Below are 23,368 nucleotides of genomic sequence, written 5' to 3'. Positions count from 1 at the left end.
AGGGATAGATGAGATGAATGAAAAAAGAAGGAAGAAAATGCGTTTTTCATCCCCATGACACGGCTACCGGTGGCCTGCCTGCTTGGATTTTCGTCGCGTTGCAGAAGCCTGTTCCGAGCAGGATTGAAAAAGAGGAGAGAACGACAAAAACGGTGAAGAAGGAGAAGAACGGAGGGAAAACAAGGGGGAGGAGAGTCCGACGAGAGTGCTCTTTAGAATTAGAGCAGAGCCAGCTTCTGCATTTTCTGTCTTTCCATCTCTTTCCCTCTTTCCCCTTTTACGCTTCTCCTCTCCTCGATGAATCCGCGAGGCGTCTCATCACGCAACATTACCCACAAGCCTCCGCGACTCCTGCCTTTCTCCGCCCTGTCCTTCTTCATCCCTTCCTTTCATCCCCCGTCTCTTGTCCGACCCAGCCAAAACCCCTTACATCCCGGCCACGCAACATTAAGCCTACTCCTTCGCATTTTTCCTTGGACTCTATGAAGCTTTCTGAAAGCGGCAACGTTTTTATTTTTCCTTCCCTTACCTCCCTCCCCTTTTTTTTTTATTCGGTCATTTTTCCTTAGTCCTGGACAGAGTGCCGCTTAACTTTGTGAATATTAAAGGCCAGTCGAATAAATTCGACCTGTTTTTACGGCAAAGGGTGTACCTACCTAAGAGCTAACGATTCTTCTTGAAAACGTCCTTCTTTATTTAACCCTTTTGCTGCACAGTCCGTATATCGTATTATTTATATTATAGTAAATGGGAAACAGTCCTTTTACTATCACGTTCTTTTGTTTAAACGAGCATCGAAAGGATTAAAAATCCAACTCCATCGGTGGAGGTAGAATGGTCGACAACGATTCCCTTTTCCAAGCTCGAAACAATGCGAAACTGGTAGCTGTATCACGGAAGCCGGCGAAAGGCCGGTTTCCAGGAGGGAGGTACTCATCCTCCATTTTTCGCGTTATCCTCTTTCATCGTGGGGTGTTCGGCATCGGCATGGCAGCGCGATGCCAGACCAGGGTGGATGGTTCACCAAAGCAAGGGAAGAGGCGGAGGATAGCGGGATGTCGAGACGCTGCTGCAGAGAGAAGCGGGAGGGGTTGTTCTCGAGGGTGCTGCTGCTATGGAGGGATGAGAGCAGAGACGCGAGAGAGCAAGAGGAGGCGCGGAAGGGAGGGAAAGAGGTCTCGTCTCCCTGTCTCTATTGATCCTCCGAGGAGGAGCCGCGCGCACCTCGTCTTCCATCCCACCTCATCCTCAATACCACCCTATGCTCCGAGAGACGACGACGACGACGACGATGATGACGTCGTCGTCGTCGTCGTCGTCGACGAGGGAAAGACGGAGACGGAGGGAAAGAGAACTGTTCTCTGGAGCGTGGGCCGTGTTGCAACCCTGGGAAAACGCATCGACGAATGTGACCACCCACTGGGAAAGGTTGCGTTTCACTAAATACGTAGCTGCCGTGTGTTTGGATCAAACGGTTCTTTCATCTTTCCACCGGAAGTCTCGCAATCGAGCGTATTCTCCAATTATTTCTGGAAATTCTGTTTCGCTGTTGTTTTGCACATATGAAAAGGGGAACGACGCTGACATTTACAGTGTGTAACACAAGAGCTTGGTCGCGATATTTCTGCGAGAATTTATTCTTCTTATTTGTTTGATAGCAGGTTATAATCTATGTGGAATAATTATTCGTTACGTTGAATGGGAATGGATAACCGTGGACAGAGTCTTCCTGGTGAAATGAGCGATCGTTCCACGTGACACGTTTTTGCCACGTTTATATTTAACGTTCCCTGACCAGACCATACATGGACCAATGCACCAGGGTACTTACGGTTCGCTCGTATATCATTCGAGTATCAGTTAGACAGTTTTGATGTATTAGTCTCATTAGCTTTAACACTTATCGCGGTTGCATTTCATCAAGCCTTACGACTTATTTTCTTTCTTTCTACGAGTAACTTGTACGTCTAGAGAAGTCGTAACTTATCTGCTCAGGTAGAATGAAGATCTGGGAGAATCCTCCATCGTGAGACAAGTTCGATGCAGGGATACCGGGAGTACGATTGGTGCAAAAGCAACTTGCTATCTTCTCCCACTCCGTTCGGTTTCTCTTCGCCTCTCTGTAGTCTCTCAGGGGACCCTGGTCGGTATAAACGCGACCCATCGTTATCTCCGACAAGGGGACTTCCCTATTGGTCGTTCATCTTCCCACTCGTGATGCCTCCCTCGCTCATCGTTGCGTCCTCCGTATTCCCGAGCCCGTGTGTCCCTCGACTCGTCAGGATATTCAGCCTGTGCGTGTGTTCACGCACCACGGAGCTATAGGAGATCCCTATTGGATCGAGGGGAGCATCCTCCGTTTCTGATTGGACCAGCACCCGGAGCATCTCTGCTCATCCTCGCGTTTGCGCGCGTCTAACCGCGATCCCGTGTGCCTTTATACCATTGTACGAGGGGAGCAGCCGTGTTATCCAAAATGGAGAATGTTGGTCTATCCTAAGAAGAAGATAGACGTTCGAACCAACGAAGAAATGGAATTCTGCGTAGTTCAGGTTTCAGGACAAAATGTTCCGTTCGTTGTATGGCTTTGAAGAGCGTGTTCGTCTCCCAGAATAGAAGGAAGCGTTAGTCATACATCCCGTCGTAGATCGGGCTATAACTGGCGTCTGTGACGGGCCAACGCCATTATGGCAGACACGCGTAGAGAAGCGATACGAGCGCGGCACGACCAGGGAACAGAGGCCAGAGGGAGAGTAAAGACATTGAAGAGGAGGAAAGCAGAACCGCCGGGATGAGGAGCGAACGAGGAACGGAGAATGCACCGGCAGCGTTCATTTGCGACGTGGCGGTAACACGCTGCTGCGTCTATTCATACACACCGGCTGCACCCACGTCGAGGGCGCAGCTTGCGTGTATCCCAGCATCGACGAGAGAAGACCGTGCGATACAGTGAGGCAAAGAGAGAGAAGTAAAAAGGACAAGCTTGGCAACAGTGGCCACTTCTCTGTGTTCCTCCTCCTCTGACCTTCGCATTCGATGCCTGGTCCCTCTTCGTTTCTCTTATTTTCCCGGCGAACCACGGTGTCGAGGAGAACACAGGGACATCCAAGAAGAAGGGTGAGACGAAGCGAGACGGTATGATAATTGGAAGAGGAAGCGTAGGCGGAGAGGAGGGAAGGGTGAGACAGAGAAGAGTGCAGCGGGGGATGGAGGCGCTGTTCGACGGTTGGTGGGGGCTGGAGGTGGTGGTGGAGCCCCCTCAGGAGGTGGAAAAGGTGGAGGATGAGGCGGGGGTGTAGGAGGTGGTTACCATGGCTACCAGAAACCACAGCCGCCGCCACCGACGATGCGAGAGGTGTCACTGACTCCTGGCAAAGCTACCACGCACTCATACACCTGTGCAAGTACCAACGCGGTAAGGTACAACTGCCACGTTTAGACAAGGCTCTTCGTATGTGGATGCTGTACTCGCTACTATAATAGTATGCATCGCGAGATAGTGCATGGTACCTCCTTCTCGAAGAGGTATTGCCGCGACACAGATTTCATTTCTCGACTTGGAATCATTTCATGTTCATTCGAGGTAGCATCTGATCAGAGTCGATGGTATCCAAGTGCATTGTTCAAGAACGCAAGTAAAATCATCGCGACTGCAAGCTGCAAACAGTCGTAAACGAAAGCAAAGGTGCACTAAAAGAATGATCTAACAATCGATCGTCACAACGGACATAAACCTGAGTTCTCTCTCGCGAGAGGTCGACGTGACTTAAAAAGACCATCTCGAACAAGAGAGCGGCACGAAACAAAAGATCCGCCTCTTAACTGCGACCGTTTCGTTCCTTCTCTTCTCTCCTCTCCTTTTCTTTCAACCATCCTCCCTCAACAAGACGAGAATTAAATTAAGGCTTCCGAAAATAAACTCGGCGACATTCAATTGTTTCTCGCGGGGAGGCTGAAACGACACGAGACGGCGGCAGAACGGCGCTGTCGAGCCTCGTAAAAGATGAGAAACGATCCAACAAGATGGCCGTCTTGACGATGTTAGACGATCGTTTTTTTCCACCTGTCACTTATGTTACATCGAGGATGAAACATACGGTACGAAAAGAGAACCAAGACACCGGTCAATGTGACCTACCATTCCAAAATTATGGCAAATTATATTTAAATTTGAAGAGGTTCGATTCTTCTTGCAGATAAGATAGATTGAAAATGAATAGTAGAAGCTCGGTTGAAATTCTGGTAAAAAGAGGGAAAGGGTGCACAGGTAGGGAAAGGAGGGTGGTTGCGCAAGGGGTACGATGCTCTTTCCACGTCTTCGTCGCTTATCGTGTGTATAGTCCGATTCGCTTCGCGGTCTCCATGGGAACCCGCGGAAAAACCTATCGATTCTCCCTTTGGACTCCTCTGAAAGAGAACTCGGTTCAAGAATCCTTTGGCCCCTTTACGTTTCTCTCTCATCCTCTCTCGGATCTCTTTCGTCTCCTCTTTCCTGGCGGAACTTTTCCTTCGCTAACGGTAGCGACTTTTACTCTGCTCTCCGTTGGAATATAGAAGAAAGTAATGGTAGTGGTGAAAGGTAGGATGGAAGAAGAGAGAGATAGGGGCACGGGAACGTCGTTAAAAGAGGTTTATTTCGCTAATAAGGCCGGACTTGTGCTGTGCTTATTGAAACAATAAAGAATCACCCCTGTGGGCGGAGGAAGGAAAGCCTCAAGATGGCGTCCTTTCCTGGTCATGCCGTGGATATACCAAGAGTACGTGCACTGCTTGCGGAATGTCGTCTGATCAACTCCCGATGGATTTATGGCTACGATATTGTGGTCCGCCTTCTACCGCCTTCTTTTGTCTCGAGCCTCGACGTTTTGTCCTATCGTTCTTCGCCATCTGCTTTGTAACTACCTCGAAATCCAGGACGTTTCTAATTTCATATCGAATCTTTAACTATATTCGCTCTTTGATGTTCGTATCAGTAAAATTCATGACCCAGTTTATCGACACGTAATTTGGGTTAACGGTGAGAAGGTTGGATGATAGAATCGAAGGGTGGCGAGTACACGGGCACATGTCAGAGTTTGCGGCGCTCACGTCCCTTAATATGCTGCGTTATCGCAAGATTTATCGGTTATCGGTTACGTGCACTTCCCTTCCTAAAGCTCCATCACCTTTACATCCCACTTTTTCTTGCTATTTTCGTCACCGATGGGGATCCTGCTGCAGACGTCTATTAGGCACGCGGCTCTTTAAACATCAACCATGCTTATGGAGGAACGTTTTTGATAGTCGCCCCGCTCTATTAAAACGTCTCCTTCATCAATGTCTAGAACAATGTCTCGTTTAATGATTATCAGAAAAATCCTCGAGTAGAACTCTTTGGATAAAACTAAAAATATATCTATTTAAGGTATGTTAGCCTTTTTGCACTTTACGTTCGGGTTAAACTCGGTCACGTTTCGACCGGTCAAAAGCGTATCAAGCTTTACGTCCTCGCCTCCTGAATCCTTCCTTCGCTTATATCGCGTTCAGCCAACGTAACAGCGAAACTTTGCTTTTATACGGTGGACCCGATAAGGTTTTGCGTAAACGAGGAGTAGTTTCAACCGTGTATCGAAACAGCGAGGATGGTGTGTCGTCTCGTTGAGAATCGATAGAGCTCCTGCCGAGACTACCCCGCGAGACACGAATTCCCGGATTCCATGTCGCCACCCCTAAAAACCCCATCTACAGCAGTGGTTCACCCTCTTGGTCCACCCCCTTCGGTGGCTCCTCGAGGCACCGCATTACCTCTGGACGAGAGGACTCCGAGTATGGAAAGAGAGATCGACCGCAGAAGGAACAGCTAGGGAGTCACCAGGCGGGGGGGAGTGAGATAGGGAAAGAGGGAGAAATAAAGGGCTGGAGAGAGTAACGCGAGGGCCAACAGCACAATGGACCGCCTCGGAGATTCGGAAACGTCGGAACTCGGGATTCTGAATGGGAGACGAATGAGGAGTCTGGCCTGACTGGATCGCAGGACAATGCATCGAGGAAAACGAATGTTAACGTTGACGATAACGCGGCCTCTTGCAAAGATAGATCGTTTCTTGGCTCTGCTACGCGAACGACGATCGTCTCAATCGACTTTCTTCGATTAACTTTATCGCAAGCTCGATGTCTATTGTCGTGGGAAATAATGATCGGAATAGAGTTCAGTAGCTTGGGTCTATCTGTTCCGGTGTGAAAGGAATAGAGCTGATTTACAACGAAATTCTTTCCATCTTCCTCTTCTATGCTAACCAGAATACCTATCGTTGTTTCAGAATCGATCGATTCTTTGCTGGAAAGCAGTTCTTTGAAGACCCGTCACCGGAGGGATGTTCGACACAGGATACTACCCCTGTTTGACTTCTCGCTGCAAGTTCATCAAGAAGCAAGGTAAGTGAAATTAGTAATACGATAATATGTTTGAACAAGTATCGTCGTGCTCGAGCTATTTAAATAGCATGCCAAGTAACCCTCGATTAATTCCCTGTATCTCTAATTTATGATAGATAATTGCATGTAATTACAATGCTCGCTGTGCCATCTCAAACCTAATAAACATGTCAAAGGGAAAATTAGTCCCTTAGACTTCCTGATTGCCCATCGTTAAGCCAGGTTAAAGATACCCTTGCGATAATTTTAATACTATTATCTCACGTTACACAAGGAACTCCATTAAAAGTGGCTTTATCATACCCACGGTAGATTTATTTATTTATCTGCATAGGTAGAAATAAGCTTGTAGTAATAAATGATAAGAAACACCAGTGGTAATAATCTTTCAAGTTTTGCTAACGCGTTAATATCGTCTTTATGACACTAGCTCGTTAGATTATTCTGAAAAAAAAGCCTAATGAGGAGATTAACCTTCAAATTCGACAGTGAACGTCGGAAAGTTGCTACACCATCAGGGTTGCGTCTTCCCTGATATTCACGATCCGCGTCTCGAGCTGGTACTCCGGGCTGTCGGGGTAGCCATAGGACGCGATATTATAGGGCGAAAACGGTAAATGGCCCTAATAATGCGAAATCTCGGTAGCCATAAATACGAGCGGACGATATCTTGTTGGTGATCTCGGTGGCATGTCCAGGAGTTGCGTTGCCGTGTCTCGCAGCCTTGATACCGGCTTGCCCCACACTCTACTCACGTGAGTATCGTGGGTACTGGAAGTACTCACGTCAAGTATGTGCACGGCTTATCATACCTCTCGCGACCAGTATATGGTCTTCCTGCTCTTTATGCGAGTACTTACGTGTGTTGGACTCGGCGATGTTCTCTGCCTCGTTCTCCTCGAAAATATGTTCCGATTCGTTGAAAGGAGAGGAAGGCTAGCCTGGAAACAAAGTCTTTGATCTTTTATTCCTTTGAATTACATATTTTTCTTCGGGAACTCGACGTCGCGTCGACGCGACTCGGAACAAGTTGGTCTCGCAGCAGCACGACTAATTCCTCGAATAGGTAGCCGGAGTGAAACTTGTAAACATGTCGCTCAAACCCATAGGCCGTGTCACACCCTGCTTCCTTAGCTTGCTGTGGCTCGAATTTCCATTCATTGTTATTCACCATAATCTGTGATGAAACACGAGGCTGTCCGTGGCGTGGATGAAAAACGAACGCATTTAACGTGACTCCAAGGGTGAACAGATCGATGGTAGGAAGGTAAGCGTACTCGGGGACACGATGTTATTAAGAACCGGCCGGCGGCCGCTGCGTGCCGGTTCAAGCGCACGCATCAACAATCTTCTCGCGTTTACTTGATTTCCACGAGATATTCTAATTGTTTTAACAATCGACACTAATAGGTATTCTCAGGCTTGGCTGACATGCACCCACAATTTATCCTTTCCTATGTTTTCGTCATGTACTTTCGAGGAAATAACACGTAGGGGCTATTTAATTTCCAACGAATTTACATTAATGTTGATCAGCATTAACATAATATAATAGAACGAACGGCACAGTTAACGATTTTCCTTGAAAATAGTTCATACGTATTGTAACTTTTATCAATACACGCTCGGCTTTGTTGTAGCAGTAATTACCGATCAATTGTCGTGCGCATTCGCGTAGGTATTCCTGTAGCCGATTTCGACTTGCCACGAATTTATCAGCCTCCTAGTCGTATAAATCGTACCGTGCGATACCGTAAAAGAAACGATGTTAAACACGACGTTATTTACGAGTGGTTCGGCAGTATTCCTCTTCGTGAGAGACAGCCAGGCCGTGCGTGTCAGGGCAATTCTTTCCGCGGCCGAGGCAAAAATACGTTCGTGGGTTCTTTTATACACCCTCCGCCGAAGACAATCTCGATGTCTCCGGTGGTGGTGTTGGCGTGTCGCGTGGTGGACATCACTCGACGAGCAAGGAACAGAGGGGGTTGGTAAGAGAGAGAGCCTCGAAAGGGTGTAGCGTGTCCGGTATCTCGTGCTGGGATCGCAAGAGACATTTCGTCCCCCCAAGAAGTCAGTTCAGCTACCACAAATGACCATCGGCCGTCCACCGCCAACGCTGGCCAACCGACTTACCCCTCTTTTACCATCAACCCCCGGTTACTTTCGTATCTTCCACCTTGTTCACCGTTCTTGCAGATGAAACGATAAACGAATTTATTATTCTAGAATGAACGAAAGCTAGTGTCCTTAGCTGGTGAAACGACGTTCGCGATTTATGAGGGTGAAAAGCGCAATTATTCGGTAAATATTTCTCGTTCCTTTCCTCCTTCCCAAGAAATCGAGAACGTTTTACACCGTGTTACGTACAGTTACGTACGGAACGACTTCGAAGGTTCGTTGGAAGTTTGTTATGTCTGATGGTGCCTTTTAGACCAAGCGTTCTTCTCCCACTTCGACAAAATTCCTCATTCTTTCTTTCTCATTCACGGGTGAGTTTTGCCAAGGTGGGAGAAGAGTGGAATAAACGTTCGATGAGGGTGAACACCGTGGTTCTCCTTCGTTTGAATTGTATCTCGATACGTAAACATATCGATCGTATTGCTTGTCGAACACTACCGGTTTTGCTACGTTTGCAAACCGACCAAGGTTAAGCTTCTGCTGTCGTGGCAAACGTTTGACGTTTCATCTGCGTTTTGCTCAATTGAGTATCAATATTTCTTCGTTATCTATACCCCCCTCCTGTTTTCTTGCTTTTAGAGGTGTAACGTAACGATACGGGAAGTAAGACGATGGTAATAACACACTTAGCGTGTTTGATTTCATAATCTAGCTTATCGGTGCTACAGCCGCGGCATCGCATGCTACTATCATTTATTTGTCTTTCAAATTAAGTGTTCCTTGCGCGCTTTGAACACAGTACAGCTACTACCATCTGGTGATGAATAAAAGAAAGGACAATGGCAGTACACGCAGTTTCCAGAACGTTTAGTTAGCTTGGTCGGTAGCATGCATTTTTCTTTTTATTAAGTTCTTTGCTCACCACTAGATAGAGCAGGTTGTACTGTTTTTAAAACACGCATTCGTATAAAGTCAAAAAAACGTGCACAAACAGGGCCTGCATAATATATTTTCAGTTAATTATGTTAATTATTTTTCAATACCAATGTATTCTGTTTCAATATAGTTTCAGTGTATAAATAACAAACGTAAACATTGAGAGGGAAATCGATGCATTGGTAGTTACTAACTTTCGGTCAATTCGAGCTCTGCGTATTATTAATTTATTCCTGAACATTATTCTAATAATATTCTGTTCGTCACAACTGGGTAAACATAAAAAGTATCAATTTTCATCGAGATGTTAATGGAAACATTCGTGTTTGTACAGTTTATTATTATTCATAGCGTTTTGAAAAGATTATCGAAACAGCAGGGCGTTATCGGCATCTGTCGGCGGGACTCGGAACTATTCGGATATCGGCCGTCGAGCAGGGATGCCAACGAGACGCGCGCATCTACGGTCACACCGTTTGTGGAGTCGCGTCGTAAACAAGGACTCGTCGCGTCCGTAGTCGTTTACTTGAAGATTTCTCGTGAACTTGATCGTTTTTTGCGCGTCTTTCGTGTTATATCGAGTTACTGTTGTTCGTAGCGTCGCGATTCAGAGACATTCGTGGTCGAGGGACACGGGAAACGCGATTTTTCCGGGCATTTTCACGGTGGTGTTAGTGCGCGGGTTGGCAAGCGTTGGTCGAGTGCAGTAAGGCTGCCATTTTCCGTGTGTTGCGGTAAACGAGCGAGAGAAAGAAAGGGATATCGTGTATCGAGGAGGACAGCAAAGGTCCCGAACACTCGGATTTTCGCGGTGCAAAAGAGACTCGGGAGTTGTTCGTGTGCTAATTCTTCCCAGGACTTATTTATCTTCGCCACCATTGGAAGCAGAAAGGCTAAAACCACGGCGAAGGGATTGTTCGCGGGAACGCACGTTCGAAGCTGGCCCGACGATCAAGGTTAGTTCCTCTTTTCGTTTTCTCGTATTCTTCCTGCTCGTCCTCTTTAAACAAGTACATGTCAGGTCTTTATTATTGAATAGCATTTGGTCATTCGACTGTCATAGTGGAAAGACATCGGTAGAGAATGTATCTATCTATTATGCGTGCGTCTTGTATCGTAACCGATCAGCTGACTTTTTTTATGCGGCCACCGCATGTATCTCGCGGAATAGGGACGCGTTCCAATGTGGGTTCGCTCGTTAAAGATACGCCATTGCGTGGGCAGTTCGCTGTCTGGAAACGGTCCCTATTACGAACATTTCCAACGCACCAATCGTTCAGAAATTACGCTGCAACGATAACCGTGATATCCGGTGCGGATAATGACGTCGAACGTTTACAAAGTAATTCCTGTTTTTGCGAAAATTGATCAGCCTCCGTACCGTATGTTTGCAGCATACGTTGAACGCGACGCGCGCTTGTGTCGGTGGTAAATTCGAAATCACACCTAGCGTTAATGCGATTCGATCAACGAATTCGTTTGCTAATTGCATACGTGACCGAGGCGCATTGTTTGCGTTTCACCAGACATTCTCACGATATCTTGTCTTCGTTATCTCGTCTCTGTCAACCGTTTATATTATATTTTTCTTTTCCTGTCTGAAATGGTTTTTACAACGCGCGATAACCTCGTTCCGATGGATTAGTAATTTGTAGTTTCGGCGAACGAACGATTAGAAGCTTTTTACGTGGGTATCGGCCGATGCTCGTAAAGTTTCTTTCTGTCGCCGATGCTTTTACGAGCGTTTCGATTCCTTCAAGATTTTAGTTAGCGAGTTTCTTTGTAAACGAGACGAAATTTGTATGACGCGACTGGTCGGTGAAAAAGAGAGCGCCGACCTGGAAGCCGTTCACAATGCAGAGAAGCAATCAAATATCAATTTCACCCCGGGCATCGACGAGAACGACGCGCGGCAACGAGACGAGGACGGAATAGGACGGGATGGAAACGATCATTTTCCAATTTACACGGAACGGTTTCAATTAGGGAAGCGATCTTGAAGCATCGCGTACATGTAACGAGGGAAAAAAAGGGAGACCACGTAGGTGAACGTTACCGTCGATATCATAACGCAGCTGGGCTTGTATTTAACTCGTTGACTACCGTGAAAGGTCACAGGTGACTTGCGTCACTGATTTCATTCAGTCGAGTTATCGGGAAAAGGAAATAATAAGGATCATTTTCAATAGCATTATTATCGCAGTGATACATTTACAGACGCACATGGTGCGTCTGTACTAACAGCGTACAGATAATATAGGACGCATATGGTGCGTCGTTGCCCTCGAACACGTTCGAACCATTAACCCACAAGTAAAACGACAAAACCGCGTGTTCGAGCGTAATCTAGGAGGTCGTACTGGTCGTAAAGAACGGTAACCAGCATTCCGTTCGCTCTTTTATTCCGTCTTACATTTTTATTAACATTAAACCTCTTATTTTCGTCCACGATTACGTTTACTTTGAACGCGCACGGTTTCGATGCTTTTCCGCCACGAGAACCGACAGTTGGCGTGTAACGCGAAATCTTAATCGTATTATTACATTCGTTGTTTTATGATTTCACGTTAATCGCCGCGTGTCTTGTTTCAATGATCGTTGCACTTCCTGATCTACGACTTCCTGCTTCGGTTGCATTCGTTATACAAGCGAACTGACTTGAGGCTAAATCTTTTGTTTCTTCGTTCGTAAATGCTATTGTCGCGTGCCGTTTGAAAATTTCTAAACAGAGCCAGGAAGTGTTTTTTTCCGTGTTCGATAACGTATTATTCCAGGGTTGATTTCTAGAGCAAGTAGTTCGTCCATGGTCGTCGAAAATCGAACCGTGATGAATATCGTGGACACAGACGGTTCCAAGAATCGGGTCACAAAGTTTCGCCATAAAGCCAACCAACGAATCGCGACTAGGCGTATGTGCTTGTCGAGATAGGAGCTGAGCAGGTTTGCAACAATGTAGATTTCAGCTGTCGCGAATCGTCAGCCAACTACGAATACATTAGAGAGAGTTAATTAACACGGAATCAGATAGCACTCGGTTGTATTTATTAACGTTTTAATTGGCCCGTGTGGTATCCCTGATCCATCGTTCGTCAGTTGAGTTCATATTTTGAATTTCAATGATAAAAGCACTCCTTGCTTAATGGTTAACGAATTAACAATTTTTAATTATCTCGACGAATATCTATTCCGTGAATCAACTCTCTGAACGCGAGGGATCTGAGAAAAATGACTGGAGAAACTTTACATCTATGGTTCTCGATCGTTTTCGAGGGAAAGCGATTGTTCCTCGATGAAGAGAGTGAAGCGCACACGCGGTCATGGTAATGCGAAAAGTTATTTTAACGAGATTCGATGGTAACGCGGAACGGCGGTTGCAGTTGAGTTACTTTTTCTAATTTAGCCAGGCAAGGGGAAACTAAATTGTGGTTCTATTGCCGGAAGCTTTGCTGTTGCCAGAGGCTCGGCTAACGTCGTTCGAAATAGGCGGTGCAAGAGGTAACTCGGGTTAATGCAAGCTGGCTCCCAACGAAAGCTAAGCGGTTCTCTTCGCCACGCGTTATAACACGCGATTTAAAACTTGTAAGACCCGCGTTCGCGCCCCGTTTACGACTCCCTTAGCCACGCTTGTCTCCTACTTTCACGTGGAAAACTTTGAACGGGAAAGACCCCGGCGTTGTGTCGTTGCTCTCAACTATCCTTCGGGGATAACGTTGCGCTGTAAACAAAGTAGCTCAACCAGTTTGTGTCTCCTTTCTTGCTTTCGATCCTTGGCAAGTTGTCTCGCGAGCTGTTCAAAATTTCTTCCATACCATAATTTATCTATCGTTGCAATCAAAAATTTTCGCAACTTATATACCGCGCGTAATAAAAATATCATACTTGAAATTGAAGTAGTCTCTTGGAAAAAAGAAGCCTTTAAAGAAATGCGTTCGTTCAAACGCGTAATTTCTATCTCGTGGAAGAAAGAAGGGAACGAAAGTGGAGCATACGAATTCCGAAGTAAACGGGCTTTCGTGGAGTTTTGAATTTCGTGGATGGTTCATGATATCCGACAAGTTTCTTCCGAAGTTCACGTTCGATTCTTATCGTAGCATCGACACAGAGAAGCGAAGCCATTGACCCGTTGCTTCCACCGATTACATGGAAACACGAACAAACGCACGTGGTCGGAAAAAGACACGATTCGTGATAGTACGTCCGCAACAGAACGGACGATAGCGTGGGTGGTGTTTCACCCATCGTCAGGCTCGATACGAATTATCCAGCGAAAGAACGAAACGAGCCTAAAAGTTTATGACGAAAATTTAAAATCCTACTGAAATCATCGTAGATAAATGTTACGCCGTTGCTTCCAACGTCGGATGATGATTTTTCATTTTTATTTTCTCAAACATACGTGCACGGTTCGTCACGCGATTGGTCTGGTATTCATCTTAGAACGTTACAATGTCCCGGAAGTTACCGGCAAGATTTCTCACGTATCATTAGCTTCCTTCTTCTTGTCGCGATAAAATGATAAACCTTTGCTCCGTGATGCATTAGCTCGTCTACTTTGGTCGGATAATGGAAGAGCGTACTGCATTTATATCCGACGAAGACACCGACGCTCTCGAACCTATTACTCGACGGACTTTCTGTGGAAATAAGAGAATTACCACTTGCAGAGATAACAGAGAACCGCGTGTCATTAGCCGACTCTCCCGTTTTCCGAGTTCGTCGCGTTGAATAAATTTAATCGTCTCTTTCAATCTTTCGCGAACGAACTCGTACATTTTTATCCAAGGATTAACGTTTCGCCAGGAACACAGGAATCGTAATTTAATTGGCGCGACGGCCGAGCGCGAGCAGCTGCCCGGCTAATAATATTCGGTGGAATGGTAAGAATTTCAATTTCCCAGCTACTGCTACCTACCTACCGGGTGATTCTAGGGTTAAACGGTACCTACGATTATCGCGCATCTTCTCTGAATACGCGATTACCTTGAATTGATAAGAGAAAAATGGGGTTAATAATTGTAGGAATAATATTAAAGTGGATATGAACGAATGCTCTGGTACTGGAACAGGATTAAAATAAAAATGAATGAGTGGAAGAACAGAACCCCTTTTCAGACCAAACGGGTAAGTGGGTCACTTCCCGTAAGGGATGGTCCACTCCTCTGATGACCCTTAACCCATTTGCATCGTTATGTGCTCACATCGCAGAACTTTTTTTCCCTTTGGTTCAACATCAAATGTTATAAAACAGATTAATTCGCGATTTAAGAAATCCTTTCGCTGTGATTTTTCTACGCCATCCTTTTATAAGCAAAAATTTCAGTATTATAGTTAGAGGTAGGATAATTCCGAAAGCTCGAGTTAGACGATAACCGTAACGATCCTCTTTCAACGTTCCATAATACATACAAGAATATTCGCAATTGTATCAAGCGAGAGACGGCGTAAAAGCAAATTGACCGAATGACTTTTCTTCTTCGCCGGTCGTTGAACTTTTTTCCTCGAAGCGGGTACCACTCTTTGAGCTACGAGTTTCCTTGAAAATCCTTCGTATCTTTCCACTATCTCCATTTGAAAGATACAATCCTTCCCTGCTGATCTTTTATCCGAAGAATGTCCGGGGCTCGTTGTTGCGAGGATCGCGGAAAGGAAAATCCTGGTTGGCCGAGTGTTTGTGTAGCCATGTTCCGTGAAACTCTGTTTTCCCGGGGTTGCTGGTCGGTCGAGAGAATAGAAGCGACAGCAGAAAACGAGTAGCACTTTGTACAAAGGCCGTGCCACTGAAAATGGCGTCTCCTTCTTCGGGCAAATGCGTTTCTCGTCGAGTGGAAGCGACGCGACGCGATGCTCGACAAGCCTCCTGTATATTGTATACACTGGATCAAGCCAAAGCGTTACAAGCCCGATGCCTCGACACTTGGCTGAGCGCGAAAGACTTTCGGTGAACCGGTGTTAAATGCGTTTTCGATCGTTTCGTAATTTCGTCAAAGTTGCTTCAAAGTCGATTGATCGGAAACCGGGACGAAAGATCGATTTCTTTTTCGAACCACTGACTCTTTATTAAAATCAAACAATTCGCTAATTACAATTTACTTGATTACAAATGAATAGTATCCGAGAATTCTTTGAAATCCTAGCAGCTTTTTCTCCTTTTTTCTGTTTTTCAAGCGCACATTTTACACCGTTCACTAGTTACGCGAGCGTGTTCCTATTGCTCTTACTACCTCGAAAATTCACGAGATTCGTTCGCTCCCGTTCGACGGCAATGTTTTAACCCAATTGCCTTGACCAACATACATATGTTTGGTATTACGTAAGTGCACCGAGCTCAGAGGTATCGGCAGATGCTATAAGTCACGTCCGTATGACGTGAACAGGAGAAAACATCCGAACGATTTCCATGTCTCCGCTTATCGCCAACCGTGTTTCGCTAATTTCTTATCAGCCTAGATTAACCCTTCGCGTGTTCGGCTCGTGATCCCCGTTGCATTGTATGCATTTTCATGAAAATATGGTAATGCCGAGAGTATTGGAGTTTCGTTTCATTCAACAACCGAGGGATTAAAAATGGTAGCGAAATCCATTAGCGTTCCATTTAGGATCTCGCAGTTGTACGAAATCCTAGGAAAGCGTATGCGTTTATTTGTTCAACGTTGCTCCACCGCGTGTATGTCGAAATGTCACGCGTGCCGGGTTTACGTATCGCCGTATTAACCGCCCGCATTGCTTTCGACGCGGCGCGGCGTGTAAAACGCCAAGGAAAGAGAAACGAACCGAAAGAGAGCACGTACGAAAGAAACTTGTCGGACATCAATGTCTCGACGTACAATGTTATCGACCGCAGGAGTGGCCGATACACCTTTATCCTGGACGCGCTTTTTTCCCTCTTACCCTCTCGCCATTGTGTCACCGTGCTTTATCGAATGTTGTTCCGTTAGATAAGACCCTGTCTCGATTCCTTATCACGATTTCATTTGATCTTTTATTACTCGCGAATCTTTTGTAAACGGGAACGATCAAACGAAGGAATTTTAGGCACTCATTTTCTTCCGAAGAAAATTACCCTATCGAAGAATAGAAATTTCGAGGTTGACCCAGTCTGAATCGAATCGATATTAACCGAAGTCTCCTTGACCAACCTTCATTATTGCACAAGTGCACGCTAACACGAAAGAATCGTCCTTACGAAGCAAGATTCGCTCGTAAAGTAACGTGTATGTACACAATCTAGTAGCTCGGACTTGTTTGCATAAGTAATCGTGAAAAATAAGACGAGCACCTCGTGGGTAGAAAACGATCCTTTATTGTTTACCATTGCGTCCTCGTGTCAATTTCACTAGCGATAATTTTGCACTTTATCGATTTTCCATGATAAGTGCTCACGCCCAGGTAGTTTGTTTCTAATAGACTTTTAAGGTGCGGTGGGTATAAACAGGATGGTTTATATGGAATTACGGGATGCTTCTTGGTAATCAAAAAGAACGAGTCGGATAGAAAAATAAGTTGGAACGTCGTGAGTACTTTGCATCGTTGAGCACGTTGATTGCGGTTACGGTCACTTGACGATGCGAACTTAACATAGGTAATAGATTTATAGCAAACGTTTGAATGCAGTTGTAACAATTGATCTTAAGCGGTGCTTATCGTTTCGAAAACACTTGGAGGATTGATTTTTTCTAACGGGATCGACGCGTATCGAAAGGTGGATGAAGAGATCGCGATAGAGGTCAATTTTAATCGAGACTCGTCGGTATCCATCGCGAGATAATCCCTGGATCGGAAAAGATGGAAAAGCTCGAGGGAAAAAATTGATAGTTAATCCGTCGAGCGGCACTGATCAAAGTTTCTGTTCCTCGATCCTGAAACGATGAACGGATTGCTAGGTCGTGCGAATCTGGCGCAATTAGATTCTAACCAAGTGTTTGTTCGTTAAATCGACGAAACGAAATGAAAGCAATCGATTGGCGTGTTAATTTCGTCGAATGACGACACCGTACGCAGATCGATCGGTTCGCGGTCGTAAACGCGTCGATTCTCGCTCATACGAGTGTGTAATTAAAATAAACGTTCGTTAATGTTCCGGTGACACGGTATCCAGTGAAACTGTGCAAACTCAAGAACCAGCTTCAACACCTTGTAGGTATTATTAATTACCCTATGAATAATATCGCCACTTATATCAACTAAACGAGCAGATAAAGCATTGATTAATTGGAATTTTTAAATGAAAACAAGGCGATAATTGTTAATACATTTAACAGTACCCCGAAAGCGGCATTCGTAATCTTCTAGCGCTAAACGCATGAATCGGTGATTTATATTCAAATGATACTCGACTATTGTTTTTGTTACGCGTCATCGGCAAATATATATTCAATAAATCAAACACAGCGCGTACTCGTATATTAACGAAAATCGTTCGATTGCCGTTGACGCGAAATATATTTTTCCGCGCGTTTCGTAAATTTTTAGCGTTCGCTCGTTCCAACGTTGTCCGGTAAAAAAAAAATCGACGGCTAGAGAAAGCTTTACGAGGCACCGCTATTATTTCACGAACTTTCGATCATAAATGTTCACTGATACTGGGAAACGTAGGTATAAAAGTCAAAGGTGGATGCCTGTCGATTCTGGTTGTATTATCCAACGAAACTACAACTACCGATCTCATAGTCGTAAAATAGTCATGTACCGTCCCGTAATAGTGGCTACTAGTCATCCTAGAGAATGCGGCATTAATTTTTATTAGCACGAGACCTTGGCTGTCGCGTACCTTTTGTCGTCAACGACGTTCTCATCCCATTTAGCAAAGATGTTACACCCACAAGCTGCGTTAACTTTTGATAGTGTTCCTTAACGAGTTTCTGAAACAGAGAAAACCTTGAAAGCCTTGGCTACGATTCCAGTTAGGATCAAGATCGATTCCCCTGTTCAATGGTCATCGAACCGATGTTTTTCCTTCGTCGATTAGGCAAATATCCTCGTTATCTACGATTCCGTTAACGAGCCGCTCCGTTAGTACTCTTTGCACAGGTGTCCCGCGATCTGGAGCAACGTGTCGCGTTTCGTAACGTGTGGTCGCGCGAGAAAGGAGACGAGAAAGGTGGAAAGGAAACGACGCCGGCTGGTGGTGGTTGGTGGGCCGTTTGAATGGTGGCATCGGAACGGAGACGGTACGAAACTTGTGACGAAACGTGACCTGGAAATACAAAAATTCCCCCGCGAATATCGCGTTCTGTCGCGTTCCGATCCGCGAACGCGTCGAGCGAAGCTGATGTCTCAAAGCCCGCGTTAAAGAGCCGCGTTTCGTAACGCTTCTTCTACCGCTGACATTTGACGTATCCAGTATAAATAACGATTGTTGCGTCCGGTGCAAATAATCGTTTAATAAATGCCACGTCTCTCTACGCAGCTGCGGCTTTTTGAAACTTGACATTTACTTTGAGCTGGTTTCACCCTGATGGAAAAAAGGCGATCGGTTCGCGCGGCGATTCGACGCGAGAGTCGGTTGTACGTGGAAAATTGGAAAGAGAACTAACCGCTGCCGGGTCATAAATGTCACACGCCTAATTGCTGCTCGCTCGTTTTCGTATTCCACTTCGATTGGAGTTTACAGTGTGAAAAAAGGAACGTATCGCGTCCGTTCTGCAGACGTGTCGCGGTCGATACGCTCGTTTGCGATCCGATCGAACCGGATCGCTCGAAGGGTACAGTTATAAACGATGCTGTTTTATGCAGCATGCAATTTCGCGGATAGATCGCCGACAAAACGCTTTATAGCCACGATGCAACGTTGAAATACGGTTTAACTTTCGTGATCGATAGTGCCTTTGAACGGCTTCAAGTATCTACTGTAATAGCAATCGATCGCGAGAATTGGATCATCAGATGTTTGTTTATTCATTTATCGACACGGCTTGAGCCGTTTCGTACGATCGTTTGGGAAATATAAAAAGATTTTTACGTCAGTCGTTTATCATTCCTACTTTCAATATTCCTGTTATCGGGGTTCTGATTCAATGATACCAATAGACGCGAAGACAAATGTAACAAGATGCGAATACTAGATAAGGAGAATATAAAAAGTCATACTGAGGTATTGATACGGCTAGTCATCTTATGTGTATTATGGATCTAGTAATAGATCTCGAAGAGGGATCTTTGCTGTTATACATTCTTGAGAGTGGGTCACTGTGGTCGAATGTAGATTTGTAGGTATACACGGTTTGAAATCCTGCTTCTAGCAGCTACTATGCAAATATTCTTGCTCGGACTTGACTAATTAAATAATAAACCAAGGTCTGAAGATTTTTGAAATAGGAACAAGGTCTTTCTACTATTTCAAGTACTAAGAGTCAACAATGATGTCGGAGTACTTATTGTCGAAATTCAACATTCATAACGAAAGAGCCAGTTTTGTCAGCGCGAAACTTTCGTCCGTACAGGTGTGAGGAGCGTAAACAATTGCAAAGAGCCACCTTCATAGAAAATCTCCTTCTTTACCATCCCTTTCGTCGGAAAGCTATTCCCTTGGATATTTTTTTTTCTTTTTATTCTAAAACAGAGCAGCGGGTGGGAAACTTCGAAACTTCATATCAGAACAAAGGGAAACGGATTTCAGTCGCGTTTCGATCCACTGCCGTTTCATCGCGTCGATTAAATTAATTGAATTGCTCGTTGCACCGCTGGCTTTAGGTGTGACTGAGCACAGCTTCGAAACTGGTCAGAGAGTTAACGGTGCACGCAAGGGCCAAGAACCTTTGCTCGTTGTATGCACCTGGAATACATATTGGCCGTTTTAGCCGTGAAGTTCAGTTCGATCCCTGGCAATATCCCGGCGACTGATCGTTGCCGACGTGGGTTCGACCTTCGTCAAAATCGACTTGCCAAGCAAGCACTTTCCTACCACTTTCTTCCATCTACGAACGGACATCTTGTCTCGACGAACCTAACTGCTCGTTTAATGCTCCGTTTAATCCCGCGACATGGACTAACGCCGTTCGCCTCTTTAAGGCTGGATTACCGAGCGCGAGAAACGAACGGCACCGACGAGAAAATTAACTTCCATCCGGGTCGGGTTTTGTAATTGCACCGTTGCCACGGCTGCTTGTAAATTCTCTGTTCGTCCTCGTGTCCCTTCCTTTTTTCATTGCGAACGAGAGCTACGCAGAGAGTCGTTGAAATTTCTAAGGGAATTGCTCTATTAATCGAGTGTTCGTTGTCGAAAAATATTGCACTTTTCATTGTTTTCACAAACGTTTGCTCGTACGTTGAGCCAGGCAGAAAATAATTCCTAATAATGGAAGTTTTCCAACGTTCCACGTATCTGTTCTTCACGTGGGATTGCCATTATCGGCTGACTTTTGAACCTTCTTTTCGCTTGCTCCTCGTATCGACAATGCTCTCGAAGCCAACGTCGATACGAGATCGTTCCTATCGTTATTTCGGTCATGAAACTCGAGCTGAGAAAACGTTCGTTCATTCCTTTCTATCAGATTTACCTATCGACAGATCATTTCGAACCGCTGCATCGAATTTGACCGCGAACGAACGAAGCTGTCGGGCAACGAGTGACCAATAACATTAGCGACTTTCCTACATATTTCTGGCAGCCGACTGAATTTAAGTAGTTTACAATTTTTACATTTCGTACCCTCTCTCCGTACCCTTCTCGTTATATTGCCGCGGTGAGGGTAACCATTTTTTAAGCTTCCAAACTCTAATTTTCTTATTCCATAATTCCACATAAAACAAATTTTGCACATGCTTATTGCAAATATTAACAAGTACATAAGAATTAGGCCGCAGCCCGACTTGACCCGAAATAGTCGGGTTACCCGACTGCACGCATGCATTGCACGCATGCATGTGTTCGAGCCCAGAGTATCGGGTACCCGCACATCCCTCGTAGACAGAGAACGCTCGATGAAACTATCTCGAAATGCAAGCATGAATGGCTTTCCCCCTTATTCCTGAAATAGCTGCAGCATCGATAGAGGTTGCGTACAGGTGAGAGCGTACAGCTCGTGCACCCAAGGAGGGGAGGTTACTGAATTTGTATCGACAAACACTCATAGACGATCGATCGACCCCAAGGGGAAGTTTTCCCCTGTATCGAAGCCAGCTTTCTTCCAAAAAGCGAAAAAAATATCTACCATTTCGTTACTGACTTTGCTTTTTAAACGTCGAAGAGAGTTACCTGTCTTCGAATTATCTCTGTCCTTTCTATCGGCATTTATATTCTAACTTTGCAACTTAAATGTTATTGTTTGTTGAAACACCGGTAGCAAAAGGGTGAAAAATTGATTTTTCTCTCTTCTATCGCGAAGAAAGGAAACGTACGCTGAAGAAGTTACCTTAGCACGAAATTTCACGATAGCATCATCGTATTGTTAAATCATTAACAGACGTCGGGGCGAGGATAGACGAGGGGATATAGGAGAGTTGGAATATTATATGCTACGAATAAACAAGGAGACTAAAGGTAACGAGCTTACGAGGAAGTTTGCACATTGCGGATGGTAGAGGCGCCTCAGGCGGCGCCTGGCTCCGAGTCAATCGGGCTGCGAGTGTAGCTTCGGCTACCATCGAATTCAGTTCACAGTGTCGGCTGCTACTTCGTGCCTCGTATCGATAGTTTCTTGCTTCGTGGTCAAGGTGGACTCGTTGTCACGTGGCGCTGATTTATGGTAGTATTGCGGTCCACCGGTAAAAACGAACTGGATCGTTTTATCCGTACGGAAGAGAATCGTAGACGCGATGTACGAGTGTGATGGAGTTTCCTCCAGGTTCCCTTATCTTTTTTCCCATTCCGATTCGTGATATTTCTTTCATCAGTCGCGAGTGAACGATTGTTCAGTTTCTTGTGAATTGACAAGGAGTTAGCGTAGTGTTTTCCAACAATTGTGCGACACCTGTTCACCACTGTGATAATAGTCGTCCGGATATCCTGCATCGTGCTCGGTAAGTGCCTCGCGCGAAAGGGTTATCAATGAACCGGCGTTCCGAAATTAAAAACCAACGCGAGTTACCTCGAGGCTTTCGAGTTATTCAATTTGCAGTTCGATCCACGGTTCGATGCTAATGTATCCAATGTACAGGTATAGGCAATTCGAACCACCTTTCCCTTCGTTTTTCCCTCTCTGAATAATCTCGTGTAAAACTCTCCCCGGGGAAAATCGTTCGCCAGAATTTTAGGTAACTTTCTGCCGGTGTCTTTCCCCTTGGCGAATAATCATAGGGTTTACGGACCACATTTTTCACGGTTCGTTCTGGCCCGGCGGAAAACGTCGTTTCTCACCCTGCGTTTCACCGGCGACACAAAAGCATCCCGTTTAGAACGTTATTTCCTTTCGTAATTTTCTACGGCGACTTCTTCTTTTCACTTACAAATTGTACCTTCAAATATTTAGCAGGTTTTTGTGCGATAGTTTCCCTTTTCGGGAAAACTAGCTCATAGAACTTCGACATAGAGAAACTGAAGGATCTAAATGAGAATAGAAGAATAGTTTAATAGAAGAATAGAAGAATAGAGGAAATGTTCGATTTGCGTATGGGGATGGATATCGGGGACGAAACACGTGGAACTTATCCCTTGTTGAATTTGAACGCTGCACAATACTGGGAAAGAGAATACCGAGCGTTTTCCTTATGAATTTGCATTTGTTCGTTCGTTCAGTGACACATAGCTCCGCGTAGTAGTAATGAGAATTTATTGGTAAATTCATAGAACGGCAAGAGGTGAACTCTAATGAATTGCTCCGTTATTAACACCGATACCACCACGAGTAACGGTGGATGCAGCGCTTGCGCCTTCAAACTATTATATATATATATAGAGGTATTATCCTTTTGTTTCGCTCGCTGAAACGACTAATTTCTTTCTTTGCTGTTCCTCCGAGGGGTT

General features: G+C 45.2%; 1 protein-coding gene across 2 annotated transcripts in view; it reads left to right on the top strand.

The window, feature by feature from the left end:
• The window catches only part of LOC117607965 (protein gustavus), a 137,520-nt gene that overhangs the window by 2,907 nt on the left and 111,245 nt on the right, over positions 1 to 23,368 (top strand). Inside the window, exon 2 of one of the 2 annotated variants that reach the window (XM_076693371.1) lies at positions 6,300 to 6,414. In XM_076693371.1, the coding sequence (XP_076549486.1) occupies positions 6,300 to 6,414 (115 nt within the window). Of the gene's footprint in view, positions 1 to 6,299; positions 6,415 to 10,180; positions 10,425 to 23,368 lie in introns of those variants that run through there. The other variant, XM_076693374.1, reaches the window with a different exon arrangement.

This window comes from Osmia lignaria, chromosome 3, assembly GCF_051020975.1.
Source record: "Osmia lignaria lignaria isolate PbOS001 chromosome 3, iyOsmLign1, whole genome shotgun sequence".
Classification (NCBI taxonomy): domain Eukaryota; kingdom Metazoa; phylum Arthropoda; class Insecta; order Hymenoptera; family Megachilidae; genus Osmia; species Osmia lignaria.
Note: the sequence above shows the minus strand (reverse complement) of the source record. Positions and strands in the feature narration are given on the sequence as shown.